Source organism: Physeter macrocephalus, chromosome 1 (genome assembly GCF_002837175.3).
Source record: "Physeter macrocephalus isolate SW-GA chromosome 1, ASM283717v5, whole genome shotgun sequence".
Taxonomy (NCBI): Eukaryota; Metazoa; Chordata; class Mammalia; order Artiodactyla; family Physeteridae; genus Physeter; species Physeter macrocephalus.
Genome location: NC_041214.2, coordinates 90,711,265 through 90,729,007, shown reverse-complemented (window position 1 = coordinate 90,729,007; position 17,743 = coordinate 90,711,265). Strand labels below are relative to the sequence as shown.

Genomic DNA, 17,743 nt, shown 5'->3' with positions numbered 1-17,743 from the left:
ACAGAAGAGAGTCACAGAGGGAAAGATAGGGACACATCGCAATAGGAATGAACTGGACAAAGAGTCACAGCGACAGGCAGAGATGTTTAAAGGGGCGCTGAAAAGGGGAAAAAGGAAGAGAAAAGCTAAAAAAGAAAGGAACTAAGGAGAGTTGGTGAGGAAAATGCGAAAGGCTCAGGAGGTGAAGAAGACTGGAGAGAGCCTGTCGGGAAGGAGAGGAGAAAAGTCCAGCCTCTAGGGACGGATCAGCCCAGCTTGGGGGACACGCAGCTTGGGGGGGGCGGGCCCTCTCACACCTGGGAACGGGGTGGGGTGGAGGAGGCGGCCACGGGGCCCGGAGCCCGGACCGCGCGAGGGGCGAGGCTGAGCGCGCAAGGCTGGGGCGCCAGAGCCCCCACGGCGAGCCCGGCGTGCGCCCGGTGGCCCGGGACTCGCCCGGCGGCCCCGCCCCCTCCCCGGCCGCCTCCTTCGCCGGCGCTTTTCCTGCGGGGCTCAGGAAGCCGGCCTAGCACAGCAGCGAACAATAGCTCGGGGCCCGGGCTTGGCTCCCGGAGAGGCCGGCGCGGGGAGGCGGGGGAGGGAGGCGTCCGCGCCGCCGGGGGGCCGCTGCGAGCCCCCGGCCCGGGCCGGAGCTTTAGTTGAGCTCGGCGCTGCCCGGGTCATTGTTGGCTGGGACGGAGGAGCGGGAGCCGGGGGAGGAGTTGCGAGGCGGCGGCGGCGGCGGCGGCGGAGAGAGCCAGAGGGGGAGCCAGAGAGCGAGCGAGGGAGGGAGGCTGAGAGCGAGCGGGCGGTCGAGCGAGGGAGGGAGGAGGTAGAGAGACAGGGAGGGTGGGAGGGAGGAGGAAAAATAAAGAGGAGAGCCTAGCAGGGCTGAACAATAGAGACAGGCAGACGGGCGAGGAGGAGAGCCAGCTGCCGCTGCTGAGGGAGAGCGGGCGCCCAGGCAGCTCGTACCCCGGCCCCGGCCAGACCGCAGGCGGCCAGCTCCCCCGGGGAAGGGGGACCATGGGGGAGCCGGCAGCAGGCGCCCCCAGCCTGCCGCGCGCCTCTGCCTGAGGGAGCCTCGGCGTCCTCTGCCCTAGCCCTGCCGCCCCGGCCGGCCGCCCGCCCTTGAAGCCCGGTGTCCTCCGGGTCTGCGGCCGCGGCCGCTGCGCCCCGCGCCCTCCGCCTACAGGGCGCCGAGCAGCCCTCGGCCCCAGGCTTCGCCGGCCCCCGGCTGCCCGCGGACGCCCTCCCCCAGTCATGAACCCCCCGGAGGGGGCAGCGGAGGAAGGAGGAGCCGCCGACTCGGACGTGGACGCGTTTTTCCGGACAGGTAAGCTGGGCAGGGCGCGGGGGGTTGGGGAGGGGGGCTGCTGCCCTGGATGCGGCGTCTTGGACAAGTTTGGGGAAGGAGGGCTGTTGCTGGGGTGTGCGTGTTGGCGGGCAGTGCCCCTCGTCGCCGGGGCTGGAGTGGCCGAGATTCTTGTTATGGCAATGCGGGTTGCATTTTGGGGAGGGGTGGGGGCTGGGAGCTTGGCGCCCCTCGGCGTTCACCCCACTTGCGGGAGTCTGTGTTGGGGAGGCGAGAGGTGGTCCCCTCGGGCCGCCTTCTCCCGGAGCGCGGGGATGGGGCGATGTTGGATCACTTTGCAGTGCGCCGCTCCGGCTACCGGCGTCCCCCGCCCCTCCCTCGGCTCCCCCCTCCCCCCAGCGCCTGTCAGCCCGGCTCCCGCCGCCCTGGGCCGGCACCCCTTCTCCGGCCGGCCGCCCCCGGCCCCGATGTGCAAAGAGGGACAGTGGGGACCGGGAGTCGCGCAGGCTGCAGACTGACAGTCGGGAGCGGGGCGGACCGAGGACTGTAGTGCCTGGTGCGTGTGGGGAGCCAGCGTCTCAGACTTGAGAGGCAGACCCGGCAGGGAGGGCGGTGGGCGCCTGGGACCTCCTCCTTGTCCTCCTCTTCTCCAGTTCTGGAAACGGATGAGCTTTTCATAAGAATCACTCATTCCTGGAAGTGTGAGTTAGCGTCCCCCTCATACACACCCACTGAATCTTTGCTTGCCTGTGGTATGTAGAGCACCGCGCCCCCCCACCAGATCTGCCTTAACGGCTGTTTTCGGCCCCTGCCACCTCCCAGCCCCCAGGTCTATAGCTCCTCATGTTCCTTGGCTACACAGCCCATTTCGCAGAGCAGAACCGACCACCCTCATCTGCCACCACCTGTGGCCCCATTTCTCTGATGACCAGGGTTTCTCCATCTCCTCTTTACCTGTGGCTTCCACCAGCTCGGTAGGTAGAGCTCCCCATCTTCCATGTCTGGAACCATGTGGTCTGGAATCTTTTTCCCAAAGAGTCCAGTAAGTTATGGGGACCCTGGGCAGCTCCCCTCTTTCTGTAAATTGGATTGGAGGACGTGAACTGATGGGGTCAAAGAGCAGGTTGGCTTTGAAGATTCCCTGCACACCCATCTGTTTCCTAACCTCATTGCCTTGCCCTGGAGGTCATCTGAGGGAAGGGGTGGGGTGCTTTGTTGGGGAGACTTGTGGCTTTAGAAGTCAAGACTTGGTCAGCCCATATGTTCATTTTCTAGTTGGTCTGAAGAGGAAAGAGCTGGAGGATAGGAGCTGATGCCAGGACCGGGGGAAAACAGAGGGAGCCCCTGTTATCCTATCCTGCTTCTCAGGGCTCAGCCTTGCCTCCCTCCTTCCTTTTCCCCAGATGTGGATTCTAATATACACCTTCCCCATCCCCCCTTTCTCTCTCTCTCTCCCTCTCTCTCTCTCTCTCACACACACACACACACACACACACACACACACACACACACACTCTCTCTCTCTCTCTCTCTCTCTCTCTCTCTCTCTCTCTCTCTCTCTCTCTCTCTCTCACTCACTCACTCACACAGCCCAGGAACCAAAGCATGAATTCTAAAGAGGTGCCTGACCTGATAACCTTAGTTTATTATCTAGGGGAGAGGTTCTGGGGGCTAAGTGATACCTGGAAACATTCACCAGGACGTCTTCATTGACACCCCTACCATCCACCCTTTGCCTCCCACCTGGCACAAAACTCTGCCTTTTCTTAGCTCTGGGGAAAACTCTTGAAGTGTGAGCTTTCCCACCTTCCCTTTCTGGACCCACTTTTATCTTTTGGCATCCACTCCTCCTTCCCCTTTTCTACCATCCAAACACTAGATCCTGTTTATTCTCTGTCCCAGGCCCTTGGAGCAGATCTCAGTTTCTGGAGGCTTGCTAATTTCTGACAAATGAATTCACACAGTGTTAATGGTGTTAATGGCCTATAATGGTCCAATGTGTTACTTTTCCCAGGGCCTTTCAAAACACAACATGGGGCTTACATTGTCTAGCCCTGGCTCAAATCTCGGAGTAAATAGCAGCCTGGGTCCCTCTCCTATGGAATCCTCTTGGGGGATATTCTTCCTCCTCAGGCAGACTTGTTTAGGGGGGCCTAGGTCTGATGTGCATTTTGAATCAGAGAAGGGTGAAATCTTCAACGCATAAGGCTGGAAATGACTGACGGCCTGTAACAAGTTGTAAGAGGGGGTGCAGACTGTTTGTGGTATGGTCTAGGACCACCACCCACCCTGATGGTCCTCTGTGCTCTGCTTCCTGATCTTAGCCCCTTCCAGTCTCTAGCCTGGGCTTTTGCTGGGGATTCTTAAACCTGGAAAAGGCCATATTCCTTAACTGTCTCCCTTCTGAGTCCCCATCTTTATGGAACATAGCGCTACACCTGGTAGGCTGGACAGATTATAAATTTATTTAGTTGAACAATTGAAAAAGCTTCAAACACATTTTCAAAGTCCCTAGTGCCAGGGTTACCCCCTACTTTCTGGTGGAAAATTTTGCATACACAAAGACCAGACTGGCAATTGCTTTGTCAAAACCCTGGCATACTGTGCCTCTAATTAGGCATGTTTCAAATTATTCTGTCGTTTTGGTTCTTTACTTGTCCTCTTCTGATTATTTTGGTATTTCAGTTCTTTTGACATTCCCCACCTCCTACATCCATACATGTACACGGACAGAAAGAAACACCCATGCACACCCCCTGTCCCCACCATTATTCTTATAGATTGGTATATTCTGTGTCATCTTTCTGGGAATCCTCTGATCCACGCCTGGGAAAGTGTGTCACAATAATTTTATTGATCATGATTATGAGGCAGAGGAGGGGAAATATGGGAACTCAGAACTGGGAATAGAAATCAATTGGAATAGAAAACCAACAAGGGCTTTTCAGCTTCTACTAGGACCCTTCTGCTGTCCAGGGTGCTATGGGATACAAAAGAAATATTCAAATTGGTTTCTACCCTCCAAGAGCTTTTAAATGAAGATTGACAATTACTGCTCAATTAGAGATTAATTACTTGCTGAACATTATGGTGCTATAAGATAAAAAGTTGGCAGAACTACAGAGGAGTGGAACTGAGGGTAGCCCTTGAAGGGGAGATGGAGGGTGGGAAGAGAATCATGGGCAAAAGCTCAGGGAGGTTGAGGCATTGACATTGAGGATCCTGGGAAGACTGAGTAGAAGGTGTAGGGTAGGGAGGAATGGGAAACAGGGTTGGGTAAGTAGGGCAAGGCCAGATAGGGAGAATCTTGGGAGCCCAAGGGAGGAGATTGGATTTGATTCAGGACTGATAGGGAGTCACTTTAGGCTCCTGAGCAAGGGCATGTCCTGAAGAAAGTGGTATTTGGAAAGGTTAATCTGGGGGTCATATGATAGATGAAGTGGAAAGAGAGAGAAAGGAGCCAAATGCAAAAGTAATCTGGAACTGAGGGAGAGGGGCTTGGTCTGGGTTGGTGGCAGAAAGGACGGGGACTCACGGACCACTCTGAGAGACATTGTCAAAGGCAGAAATGTGGGTATTTGTTGACAAACTAGTTGTAGGAGGGAAAGAAAATTAAGCCCTTGAGAATAATGGGAGTAGCTGGGTTAAAAGCATAGAGGACCAACAGTGTCCTGACTGAAGCACTCTGGTTGAGGACAGGAGCTGGTTTTGCAGGGCAGATAATGCTGTTAGCTTTGGATGTGGAAAATTAGAGGTGATTGAGGAGCATCCAGGTGGAGTTGGTTTGTGGGAGATATGGGTCTCCAGACAGGAGCACAGGTGGGAGGTTAGGGCTGGCATTGTGGCCTTGGAAGCCTCCTGAATCAAGGCTCGCTGCAGCTGAAGCTTTGTGAATGCATCAGCCCTCAGAGGGAGGGGGTGGAGGGAAGAGGAGAGGGCTAAAGTTAGAATTTGGGGGAGAAACTGTTGTTTAGGAAGTGGCAGCAAAGGAGACTTGATCCTGGAGACCCCAGGGAGTCAGCATGGGTTCTGATGTGATGACAGGCTGCAGACAGGTTGAATAAGAGGAGTGCTGGGCAAGTGTCACTGGATGTGATAAAAAGAAAGCCACTATGAGATCTTGGGAGCACAGTATTAGAAGAGGCATTCAGAGTAGGGATTTGGGGTGGTGGGTAGGAATCAATTACTTGCAGAGTTTACCAGTGAAAGGAAAAAGAGTTTGGGTGCTAGTCAGATGGCATGTTAGTACCAAGAAAAGGGGTTTTCATTTTTTGGTCGGAGAGTCAGAACAGGTTTGGATGTGGAAGGGAGAGAGATTGTGGGCAGGAAGAACTGAAGATGCTTGCTTGATTTTTGAGTTAGATACCTGAAGAGGTGAGACAAGAGGAGGTTCCCTAGTGAAAGTAAAATCTTGACTTTGGTGAGCAGAAGAGAAACCTCCTTCTATAAGACTCAAAGGAAGAAAATTCAGAGGGTAAATTTAATAAGATTGATGGGGAAATATCTTTTTTCTGTTGAGCTTCGGTCTTGTGAGTCCAGACATTTTTAACTGGACTGTTTGCTGTTACTTGGACTTTGGTCAGCCTCAAACTCAACTCTGTCTTTCCAAGTCCCTAAACTAGCTTCTCCTCTTGTCTTCCTTAATCCTATAAGTGGCACCTTCCCTTTCCTAGTCATGATATTTAGCACCTTGCTCTTGTCTCTGAGGAATCTCAATCTTCTAACAAACTCTATTACCTTTCATAGTGAGCCCATGCTGTTCATCTGCAGGGCCTCTGCCCTAGGCCAGGAGACCCATTATGGTGCTCATGGACTCACTAGCCTTTATTCTTGGCCCTTGGAATCTGCTCTCTCACCCCCACTCCAATTGGCATCTGCAGGCAGATTGCACTTCCTAAAGGAGATTGAACTACTTTCGTCACACCTGGTTTATGAACTTACAGTGACTTTCTAGTGCCTTCGGGGTCAAGTCTGTCCTTCACACCTCAGAGCCAGCCTGCTCTTCTCACCATCCAAGGGCACTTTGACTCATGTTCCCTTTGAATCATCCACCCCTTCACCCCTACTCTACAAATGCAACTTATTCTTCAAGACTTTAACACACATTCTTCTGGAAGCTTTCATAGCTCACAAGACCAACTCTCTCCTCTGAATTCCTTAAACACTCACTTGTCTATACTCATTGTCTCACTTCATCAGAGGTATTGTATTGTTTTTATCCTTTTCATACAATGAAGTGATTTGTTCTTTAAAAGATCTTTTAGAAAGCTTGTGATTCACCAAAACCAAACCAAAACAAACTCTCTCCCCACTGTACAGATAAAGCAAACACAGCAAAATATAAGCAGTTGCTGAACTTAGGTGGTGATATATTGGTATTCAGTGTACAACTCTTTAGACTTTTCTCTCAGATAAAAACCCCATCCCACCTAGACAGAGAACTGGACATTGTCAGGTCCAGATCTGACTTGGAATAACAACCTATGTGGGTGTGCAGTTTTTTTTAGTAAATATCACCACCCTGTCTGGGCATTGCCAGGCACCTAGAAGGAGTAGAGTCTTTTACCTCCTGAGCTCTCTTTTGCAGCAAAGGAAAACATCTCTTTTTGATGTTGTGTTTGATGCTCCAGAATGTAAACATAACACTTAATTCAATATTTACCGTTCCTTCTTGATTCTCCTCCACTTACACCCATCATGATTTGGGCTTTTGGTCACGCCATTTCCCAAGAACTTTTGATGGAGTATTGAGAGGACTTTGTTGTTCTGAAGAGGGAAGGCTATTTCTACATTACTATATTTTAGAACATATCAACAACATTTAGGTACACCTCCATAATATTTGGGGGGCTTTGCTTTATCCTTGTGCCACCAATCATCAATAACTCAATTATTGGCACATTCTGTCCAATTGTATTTGATAATCCCTTGGGGATGGAAGAGGTGTTGGAATAAACTGAAGCTACAGAATGAAATTAGGTGAGAAGTGACAAAAAATATTCCTGACTGTCGGTGTCAATAAAACACTAGAACAGGTGAACTAGAGGTCCTTTTTAGACGTTGGAGAATGAACACTTTCACTTTTCCAAGTTCTTTCTGGTTCTGGAACTTGGTAGTTTACTTCTGGAGATGGGCAGCATGGTATAGTCTAGTGGTTCTCAACGGGAGGCATGTTTTGTCCTCCAAGAAACATTTGGCAATGTCTGGAGACATTTTTGGGGGTTGTCAGCTCAGGGAGGGGGTTGTACTGGCATCTAGTGGGTAGAGGTCTAGGGTGCTGCTAAACATCTTATAATGCACAGGAAAAGAATTCTTCAGCCTCCAAATGTCAGTGGTGCTGAGGCTGAGAAACCCTGGTTATAGCCAGAAGACCATGGGCTTTGGATCAGATAGGCTCAGCACTAACCAGGGGCAGAATCTTGGGTAAATTAAATAATCTATGTCATCCTCAGTCTTCTGCAAAATGGGACCAAGGATGCTTGTTTCACAGGTTGAGAGGATTAAATAGGAAAAACATGTGTAAAAAGCATCTAGTGGTTTCTGACCCACATTAGGAGCCCAAGCAATACTAGCTGTTCCTGTTGTTTTTATTATTAAGTGAAGGTGATGGCACAGAGACTGAGGGAATCTCCAGAAGGGGTACTGTGCAGGGTTTTTGACACGGGGTGGCAGGGGTGCTAGAGAGGCGTCACGATGGTGTGCAGGAGCCTGGGTGGAATCAGAAGGCTAGGATCTGGGCCTCAGCTCTTTTTCATTCATTAATTTAATCATTTGTTTGACAAATATTTATCGAGTTCCTAGTGCAGCCATGTACTGTGCTCTGGGAGTGTATAAAATCATTGCAAGAAAGAATATAGAGCAGGAAGGAAAATGAATATAATTACAGTACCCCCCTCAGGGAGCACTTGAATTTAAGGGGTGGGAAAGGGAGAAAAAGCCTGTGAAAGAGGCCAAAAAGGTCAGGCAAGAGAGCAGGAGGTGAACCCTCCCCTTTGCTCTCTACTTATCTGCATGACTTGGGCAAGTGAGTAACATCTGTGTAAGATGAGGATAATGCGCCCCACCACCCAGTTTCCTTATAGGGCTGTTGGGAGACTCAAATATGATACCGTGTGTGAAAGGTCTTTATAAGTTGTACAATTCTATCCAAATATGTGTAGATAGTTCCTTCCAAATCAAACATTCTATTACTCTCAGTACCACCTCTGACAAGTATTATCTTATTTAATCTGACCTTCATTGGACATTTTTCAATCCTTCTCAATTTGGTTTCCCAAGGGGACTGGATGGGGCACCCTCCTTACAACAAATCAGGGCACTCCTGTTCTCTCCTCCTCCACAAAAGTATATAAATGCCAGTTCCCCAGACCCTGGCCCACATGGCCCCATGCCATCTGGAGGAGCCCAGCGAGAATGGTGTTCTTGCTTCCACTGAGCCTCAGGTGGGTGCCATGAATCAGGCCCTTCCTGCTCCTTCTCTGTCTGCGTGCAGTTCAGACTCCTCCTGCCATGCCTTTGAGTGTGAATGACTGGCAGCAAAATAACTAGGAAATGATTGACAGCCACAGGGCTGTTGGATCAATAGAGCTGCTTGAAATCGTGTCTGCTGAGGAGTGAGGGAACAGAAAGAATTTGCTGGGAGAACAGAGGAATTAATACAGGGAAGTAAAGAAGAAACTGTTGGAGAATTAGCTTCGTCTCTTCCCCTTCTGTCCCATGGCATTATTAGAAGGGAGCTGGTTATTAGCTAGAAAACACAGATATGAGGGATAAACAGGGAGAGTGAAAAGTGGCAAATGAACTGTGTTCTCAAGGAAGTAGCTACTTCTCGAGCTGAGACCTGAAGGATAGGTAGGATTTGGATGGGGAAGGCAGAAGGTATTGGAACAGTGTTAGAAAAAGGCACGACCATCCATGGCATATTTGGGGGCAGTAAGTGGTCCAGTTTGTGTGACTTCGAGGATTCAGGTGGAGGATCAATGGGAGATAAAAATCAGAAGGGGGTAGGGACCAAGTTGATTGACTGCTTCATTTACTAAACATTTATTGGACTCCTAGATAATCAAGGGCTTTGAATGGCAGGCCAAGGAGTTTGGTCTTTCTGCAGTTAGCTTTCAGGAGCCACTAAAAGTTTCTGAATGGGGTGGTGACATGATGAGGAAGATAAATCTGGCAGCCCTGCAGAGGGTCAGTTGGAATGGGGGAGGGACTGCTAGCCAGGGTTGGATTGGGAGACCACTGTGATAGGTTAGGAGGGCCTGAACTTGAGATGGCACAGTGGAAATGAGGAGGGGATGGATATGAGGGAGCTCGTGGATGTAGCGTCTACAGGACTTGGTAACCTGGATGTAGAGGTGTTAAGGAAGAGTCAATACTCAAAGATTACTCCAGCTCTTAGAGCTGGGGGACTGGGGAGGATGGAAGTACCCTAAATGAAAATTAGGAGTTAAGGAAGAAGAGGAGCAGCTGTGGGGAGGCAGGATTTGGGAATTTACTTTGGGACATGTTGCTTTTCAGGTGTCAGTGAAATAGCTTAGGGAGGTGTTGATTCAGTAGGCAGATAGCGGAGGGAGTCTGGAGCTTTGGAGGGAGGCCAGAGACTGAAATATAGATTTGGGAGATATCCGTAAGAAGTTGTGGCTGGAGCTATCAGAATAGATGAGATAATAAATGAAAAGCATATAGAGACTTAAGGGCAGAGGGCCAAGGACAGAGCTGTAGACTCAAGTGAAGGGCTGGAGGAGAACCAGGAGAGAGCAGGGCTTGGAAACAGTCCGGTCATCAGTAGAGTCTAATGCTGCAGAGGGGTTGAGGGAGAGGGGGACTGAGCAAACCCTGTGGGTTCTGGAAACTGGGAGATCACTGGTAACCTTTGAAATAACAGTTTCACTTGTATGGGAGGTGGAATTCAAATTTCAAGGGAAATGGGGAGTGAGTGGGTGGGGAGGAAGTGGTGGGAGTGCATATAGATGATTCTTTGGAAAGGTTTGGCTGTGAAGGGAAGGTTAAAAATAATAAGGTAGCTGGAGATGGATAGCAGAGTTGAGGGGAGGATTTTTTTAGGTAGGGAAGATCTGTGAATACCTATGGGTGGGGAGGAGGGAGAAGGCAGGCTTGGAGAAGGGAATGAATATTTAGAAAAGAGGAGCAGTTGAAGGACGTAGATCCTGGATGAGCCTGTAAGGGTGGATCTCAAGGTAGCTGGGGGGTGAGCCTTGGCCAGAGGAGGAGACTGGGGGAAGGTGGACTTCAGTAACGTAGTAGGCTGGCCAGCAGCTCTGCTGAGGGCACCATGTGCTTGGTCAACTGCCTCAGCACAGAGAGCATCAGCTGGCTTGGAGACTCAGGAGCTTGTGGTCCTGTGCTTGGGGCGGATAGTTCAAGCCGAAGGCAGCTGTGAAATGGGTGAGCTGGGTTGGTGTGGCTCTAGAAGGCCCCTTGGACAGAGAAGCTAGAAAGCAAGGCTGGGAGGTTCCAAAATAGCAATCCTTTTAGAAGTGCTAGTGGCTTCCTTTTGCAGGCTGGGGTGGATTTGCTTCAGGCTGTAGAGGGGTCTGCAGAATCACTTCCTACAGAGTGTGAGTCAGAAAGGCAAGTTGGGGGGTGGGGTGGAGGGTGAGTGAGGACAGGACAGAAGGAGGAGGACTCAGACAAGAAGGTGTAGGCGCAGCCTCCTGAGGAGGGGACATGCCTGGCCATCGGGTACTGTCTCTGTGAGGGATGGATGTGCTCTTGAATTTTCGGTTTCCTTAATGCCTCTAGAGGTTCTAGAAGAAAGAGGAAGCAGACCAGGGGTCATGGAGGAGCCTTTTTCCCATTTTCCTCCATGAAGAGGAACCCTTCACACCAGAGGAAAGATGCCAATGAGCACACCCATTCCTTTGGCCCCAAAGTACTCCCTTCAGCTCTCATTTTAGGGGCAAACCCAAGAACTGTCATCAAGTGAGGCATCTTATATGGCCCTCTAGGGGATGGAAGTAGGAATCCAGGGGTTCCTGTTACCAAAAGGTGGGCTGTGGGGGACTGGGTTTATATTTCCGAGAGCAGGAGGAGGTGGGAGTTTCCTTAGGTATGGCTCAGTTTCAGAATCATAGAGTCTTAGAACAGGAACTTACTAGCTGTGTGACCTTGTGCAAGGTATAGCCTCTCTGAGCTTCAGTTTCCTCATGAGTAAAATGGGTAAAAAAAATCTTACCTATCAGGATCACTTGATTTGGTAGTTATAGATTGTGATAGTTACATTCATATTGTAAATAGCAATAGAAATGGGATTCTATTACTAGTAATAGAATATGACTATATATAATATTACTAGTAAAACTATATTATATATATAATCATATTACTAGTTAGATTTTCCAAATCATGAAAATTATGCTTCAGTAGCTTGCTTCCTTCTCTCCACTCCCCTCCCCTGCGATACCCTCCCCATCTTTCCTCCCTCCCTTCCTCCTTCCCTTGCTTCCTTCCTTCTTTCCTCCTTTCCTCCCTTCCTTGTGCATCGTTAGGTAGGGATGTGATTTTTAAGCTTGCAGTTACAGTTATTCCAGGGTATGGCAGACAGGGTCTGGGAATGTGCCTACACCCCTTGCCTTTTACACTCTTACCCTGCAGCCTGGGGACAATGGGCATCTATGGGGAATGGGGGTGGGGAAACACAGTGTTCAGTTGGCAGCTGGACAGTGGGCCTAGAGGGAGACCCAGGAGACTGGCAGATGGTTAATTGGATGTGACAAAAGGGGACTGGGGGAGGGGTCTGGGGCTCCTGGGGGGTTTCCTGTCTCTGACTTCTTATGCTCCTGGAAAGAAGATTGTGGGGAGAGGGAGGAGTATCTCTAGGAGCAGTTAGGGGAAAAGATTGGCAGGACTCCATGTTGGGTCTGTGGCCATGGAAGGACAGAGTGCCATTGGGAGTGATGTCACAGCTTTAATTTGTAGGGTGGGTGCAAGATGTTGTCTCTTCTCTGTATCCCAGTCCACTGGCACATAACAGGCTCAAATACTTGGATATAAAGAGAATGCTTAACCAACTATTGGAATAGTATAATTTTTTAGTCATTCTTCGTGGTCCTAGCCATTGAGTTTTGACAGCTAAATATCATGATTACTTTTGATGAGAACTGGACAAAGACTGATCAATTTCAGCAAACACTAGATTTAAGTGAGTGGATCTCTTCATTCATGCTTGCATTCATTCATTCAAGTATCAAACACCAGCTGTGAACCTAATAAGTGCCAGGCACTGGGGCTACACCAGCAAGTTAGAAATCATCTTTCCCACATGGAGAGTAACAGTCTGCTGGGGTTGCCTGACACACAAACAAAGGATTGCATGCTGTACATTGAGAACATAATGAAAGATCAACAACCTCACCTGCATGCGTGTGGCGAGGATTCACTGAAGAGGGGATGTTTATGCTGAAATAGATGAGGAGGTGATGAAAACGAAAATAGACCACTGTTGAAGAGGTTTGGTAATAAAAGTAAGGAGACTAATACGATGGTAATTGAAGGGGTATTTTGGGAGTACTGGTACTCTTCTGTTTCTTGATGATAGGTGAGATCTGTTTGTGCACTTTCAGTGAGTTGTAGACTTATATGTGCAATTTTATGCATGGAAATTATACTTCAATAAAATTTTTTTAAAGGTTATCAGGTCCAGTGAAGTTTTGTTTTGTTTTGTTTTTTAAAGAGAGAGAAAAATCTTTGAGTGTTTGAAAAAACCGTGGGAGGAGGTAGTGATAGACACTGAAGGTGATAGAAGGTGGTATGTGTGTGTGTGGGGGGTACCAGAATGGGCACCAGCTTCTTCAAAAGTCAGCAAAGGATGAGAATTCCCAGGCGAGGAGGTTATCTCTGGGATGGAGGGGTACTTCTTCCTCTGTGGCTATGGGAAAAGACCAGGTGGTTTTCAGGTCACATGTACTGGTCAGATGGTAGAGCCCTTATTAAGCTCATTAAGAAAACTGACCTCAGTCTTCTCTGGGATTGGGAACCAAGGTCATCTGAAGGACTGAGGGGTGCTGAGATCCTACGAAGAGAGGAGATGGATTGGATCCATTCTCTGGAGAATTGAGTGAGAATTGCATTAAAGAATGATCTGGGACTTCCCTGGTGGCGCAGTGGTTGAGAGTCCGCCGGCCGATGCAGGGGACACGGGTTCGTGCCCCGGTCCGGGAGGATCCCACATGCCGCGGAGCGGCTGGGCCTGTGAGCCATGGCCGCTGAGCCTGCGCATCCGGAGTCTGTGCTCCGCAACGGGAGAGGCCACAACAGTGAGAGGCCCGCGTACCGCAAAAAAAAAAAAAAAAAAAAAAAAAAGAATGATCTGTCTAGTTGAGTTCACAGTGGGCTAGGTGTTCAGACTTCTGCATCTTGTTCAGCCCTGGAGCCTCTGGAGTAGAGGTGAAAACAGAGGATTCTTGAGTCCTTATTTGGTGACTTGGATGAGAAGTCCAAGGTGGAGGTGAGGTGTGCACCAGACTTGTTTGGACACTAGTCTCTTACCAGAACTTTACTCAACATTGATGACTCCAAGACATTTTGGAAGCCCTACCTTGGAAAATGGTCATGTCTGGTTTCCCCAAGTAGGCTGTACCTTTTGTTTTGGAATTGTCTGTCTTCTTCTCAACACTCAATTTAGTGCCTTGCAGATACTTGCTTGATTAGTATTTGTTGCCTTGACTTTTTTTTTTAGAGAGCTATTTATTGGTGTGTAAGGTCATTGGGAGTTTGTTTTGTTTTTTTTTTTTTTCGGTACGCGGGCCTCTCACTGTTGTGGCCTCTCCCCGTTGCGGAGCACAGGCTCCGGACGCGCAGGCTCAGCGGCCATGGCTCACGGGCCCAGCCGCTCTGCGGCATGTGGGATCCTCCCAGACCGGGGCACGAACCCGCGTCCCCTGCATCGGCAAGCAGACTCTCAACCACTGCGCCACCAGGGAAGCCCGGGAGTTTTATAATTAAACATTATGCTAAGGAAATAAATCTTTTTTTTTTTTTTTTTTTTTTTGTGGACAGGCAGTTCTACCTTAAACAAAAAGACCTATGAAATCAATATTTACCGTGAAATATAGCTAAAAACTCTTGTTTATTCTAGATTAATTAGAGGGGATCCCTTTTATTGCTTGTTTACAAATATTCCATAGACACTGGAAAACTAAAGAAGCGCACCCTTCTTTTGCAAAAATCCACATAGGGAAGTTCAAACATTCAAATGGACCAACTAATCAATATTGACTGAGTGTCTGCAGTGTGCCCAGTATTATGCCAGATACTAAGGGGGCTGCTAAAGGTGGGTAACAAATGGTCCTTGTTCCTGAAGAGTTTATGGTCTTGTTGGGTTAGGGGAGACTAGTATAGGAAAAAATGGCTAATTGGAAGTCAATCAGAAAGGGAATTTCACTCATTCATTGATTCATTTAATATGTGTTTATTGTCTATAAGCTAAAAGACAATTTAAGTAAGTGGTAAATAATGTTTCATTTAGAGAGATTTGGTTTTCTTATACTTCATAGAACATTTATTTAGACATTTAGACTTTTTCCTAAATGAAACCATTTTCCCCAGTTAATTTAAATGTATGTTATGTCAGTATACACGTATCTATTGAGCAACGTGAGTCATTCATAAGCCAGTACCCTTTACATGGGGTAACGTAGGAAGACAGAGGATTTGTTGGTTGTCTGGAGGGGTAAAGGCATTGACACTTACTGTTGTAAGAAATAGTTACACAAAATGTAATACAGGATCTATGGTTAAAAGTGAATGCTCTTGGGCTTCCCTGGTGGCGCAGTGGTTGAGAGTCCACCTGCCGATGTAGGGGACGCGGGTTCGTGCCCCGGTCCGGGAGGATCCCACATGCCGCGGAGCGGCTGGGCCCGTGAGCCATGGCCGCTGAGCCTGCGCGTCCGGAGCCTGTGCTCCGCAACGGGAGAGTCCACAGCAGCGAGAGGCCCGCATAACGCAAAAAAAAAAAAAAAAAAGTGAATGCTCTTTCTCCCTCCTTTTCCCTGATGTTAAGATAAATTCAATGGACGTATGTACTTGTTACATATACAAATATGTGTTTATACAAATGCATAGCTTTCTTTAATATTTTAACAAAAAAGAGAATTATGCTATACCTATTATTCTGCAATTTGTTTTTATCACTTTATAATCATGGACATTTTTCCATGTCAGTGCATATGTTCTACCTCATTTGTTTGAAGAGTTGTGTTACATTCTGTTGTGTGGATGTGCCACATTTTATTTAACCATTCTCCTAATGATCGACATTTATAAACCAACTTTTCTGAGGACCAGTGTTTGTTCTGGGACATTATTTGGTCCAAAGAGTAGCAAGAAGGGTCACCCATTATTTGATCGTTTTCAAAGGTGACTGTGAGACAGCCGTAGGATCAGGATGTTTCTTCTGCTTTTATCCTCAGGAGGGAGGGAGAACAGCCAGTCCTGTTCTCCGGAGGCTAATTTTCTGTGCAATGTTTACAGACGCTTTTATTAATGACATTTAAATAAATGGTAGAGGCCATTCTTGGCTTTTTTTGCTGTATGCCTTTAAGTGACTTAGGAGCCAGATTTGCAGTCACAATTAGCCAAAAAAAGCCACATGTGTTTTGTGGGTTTGAGTGAAAGTTAATTCCAATACCACAGGTATGGGAGTGCTTTAGGTTGTGTGTGCAAAAGCCATAGTCTGTGTTTGGCTAGAAGAATTCAACGATGTGATTTGGGAGACCTCGGTTTCCAATTCTGCCCACCACTAATTATCTCTGTGACTTGGCTAAGCCAGTTAAAATGTCTGTTTTTACAGATGGAACCTGTCTTTCCTCATCTGAAGAAAGAGGTAAACATAATTGCCCTGCCATACATCATAGGAGTAGTATGAGATAAAGTGAGATAATAGAAGGAAAATGCTTTGGACAAATAAAATTGCTGACTCAATGAAAAGGGTTTTTGTTTGCTGCATTTCTCTGGGGTCTCCCTTAGTTTTGAGTGTGGTTGAAAGCTGAGCTAGGGTGCTCGGATGGGAGTGACAGCCATACCGCGTTTGAGGCTGTACATTTTTTCATGTCTGGTAGGAAATTGGTAGCCCTAGAGATGGACTGAAACGTTTCATGATATGTTCCATTTGCTTTTGGAAAAGAGACGTGTGTGAGAGTGGAAGAGTGGTTCATCTAACTGCCCAGAATGGCTGTGGGTTTCTCTCTGATGGGTGACACTGCAGCTCAGTTACTGTTTATCATCCGGACGTGCAAAGAAAATGTAGCTTTTAAAATTTTCTAATGTGGAGCTAATCTCCCTCCACCCCAACTTGGCTAGTTTATAGTATGTCATGTGTTGTTTTTTTTTTCTCCTCCCTGATTGGTCTTTTTGAATGACAGTTTCTTTCAGGTAAATTTCTCATTCACTGCGATTTTCTTCTGTTTTCCCACTTCTCTGGGTCTGGGTGTGTAGAGGTGCACCTGTGAATTTGTGGTGATAGTGGCGGGGGCAGGGGGAGAGGGGTGCTTGGAGCCATGGCATGATGGTTGGATTCCCCTGATCTTTGCTTCATGGGGGCTGGTCTGGTCTGATCTGATCCCTGTACTGGTGTCTTGCTTTCTGGGGTATTGTGCTGATACCCAGCACTAACATTCATGTCTTGACTCTTTGCCTATGGGGTCAAAGTCCCTGCACATGGCAGCCTCCTAGTCCTGAGCCCAGGCCTCTGCCTAGTCAGTGGCTCTCTAAGCATCTCTGAGTGCCATCATCAGGGGATGAAGAAATATATAGATACCCAGCTTACTCAGTGCCAACTATGAAAAGACAGAACCTCTACACCTGGCTTGCCTAACTAGAGACCCACTTGGCCAGTGCTGTGTTTTCATCCCGTCACCTCCACACCGTGTGGATCAGGGTATGGAACTGAATGGCAGCTGTTGACCTAGAGGCCTGCAGCCTCCTCAGGAGTGGCCTTAGGGTTCTCAGGTGCCTTCACACCTATTGAGATGTTATATTCTAAAGCTGCCCCCTTCACCCCAAACCCTGGTTGGGCCTTGAGGTGGTAGATAGGAGGAAGCTGGGACCCTGGTGTCCCATCTCCTAGACTGGATTTTTGCCACATTCTGCTGATGCTTGAGGGAGAGGGCTTCTTCTCCTTCTCTTGTAGCAAGGATCTCCCTAATGTGGCATCTTGAGTACTCTTTACCTTTGGTTTAGAATGATCTCTGTGGTCAAGTACACCCATTTTGGAGCTTGATATGTTGATTCCTACACCTCAAGAATGTGTTGAGAATTCAAGCTGCACACTAAAAAAATTCCTATCCAGGATGTCAACAGCTGAACATGGACGCTTTCTCTTTGCCTGCTACTAAAACTATCCTGATCTTCCCTGAGGCAAGTAGATGCTTCTGACAGAGTAAGGGAGAGGTTAAATGTATGTAAGGACATGCAAGAGAGAAAAATACATTG

At 48.3% G+C, this 17,743-nt stretch overlaps 1 protein-coding gene across 4 annotated transcripts in view; it reads left to right on the top strand.

Annotated features, from left to right (window-relative positions):
* The first annotated feature begins 917 nt into the window (after positions 1-917).
* The window catches only part of KALRN (kalirin RhoGEF kinase), a 683,571-nt gene continuing 666,745 nt past the window's right edge, over positions 918-17,743 (top strand). For 3 of the 4 annotated variants that reach the window (XM_055084895.1, XM_055084874.1, XM_055084870.1), the window contains exon 1: positions 918-1,315. In XM_055084895.1, coding sequence (XP_054940870.1) covers positions 1,243-1,315 — 73 coding nt within the window. In that variant the 5' untranslated portion in view covers positions 918-1,242. The remainder of the gene's footprint in view (positions 1,316-17,743) is intronic. The other variant, XM_055084868.1, reaches the window with a different exon arrangement.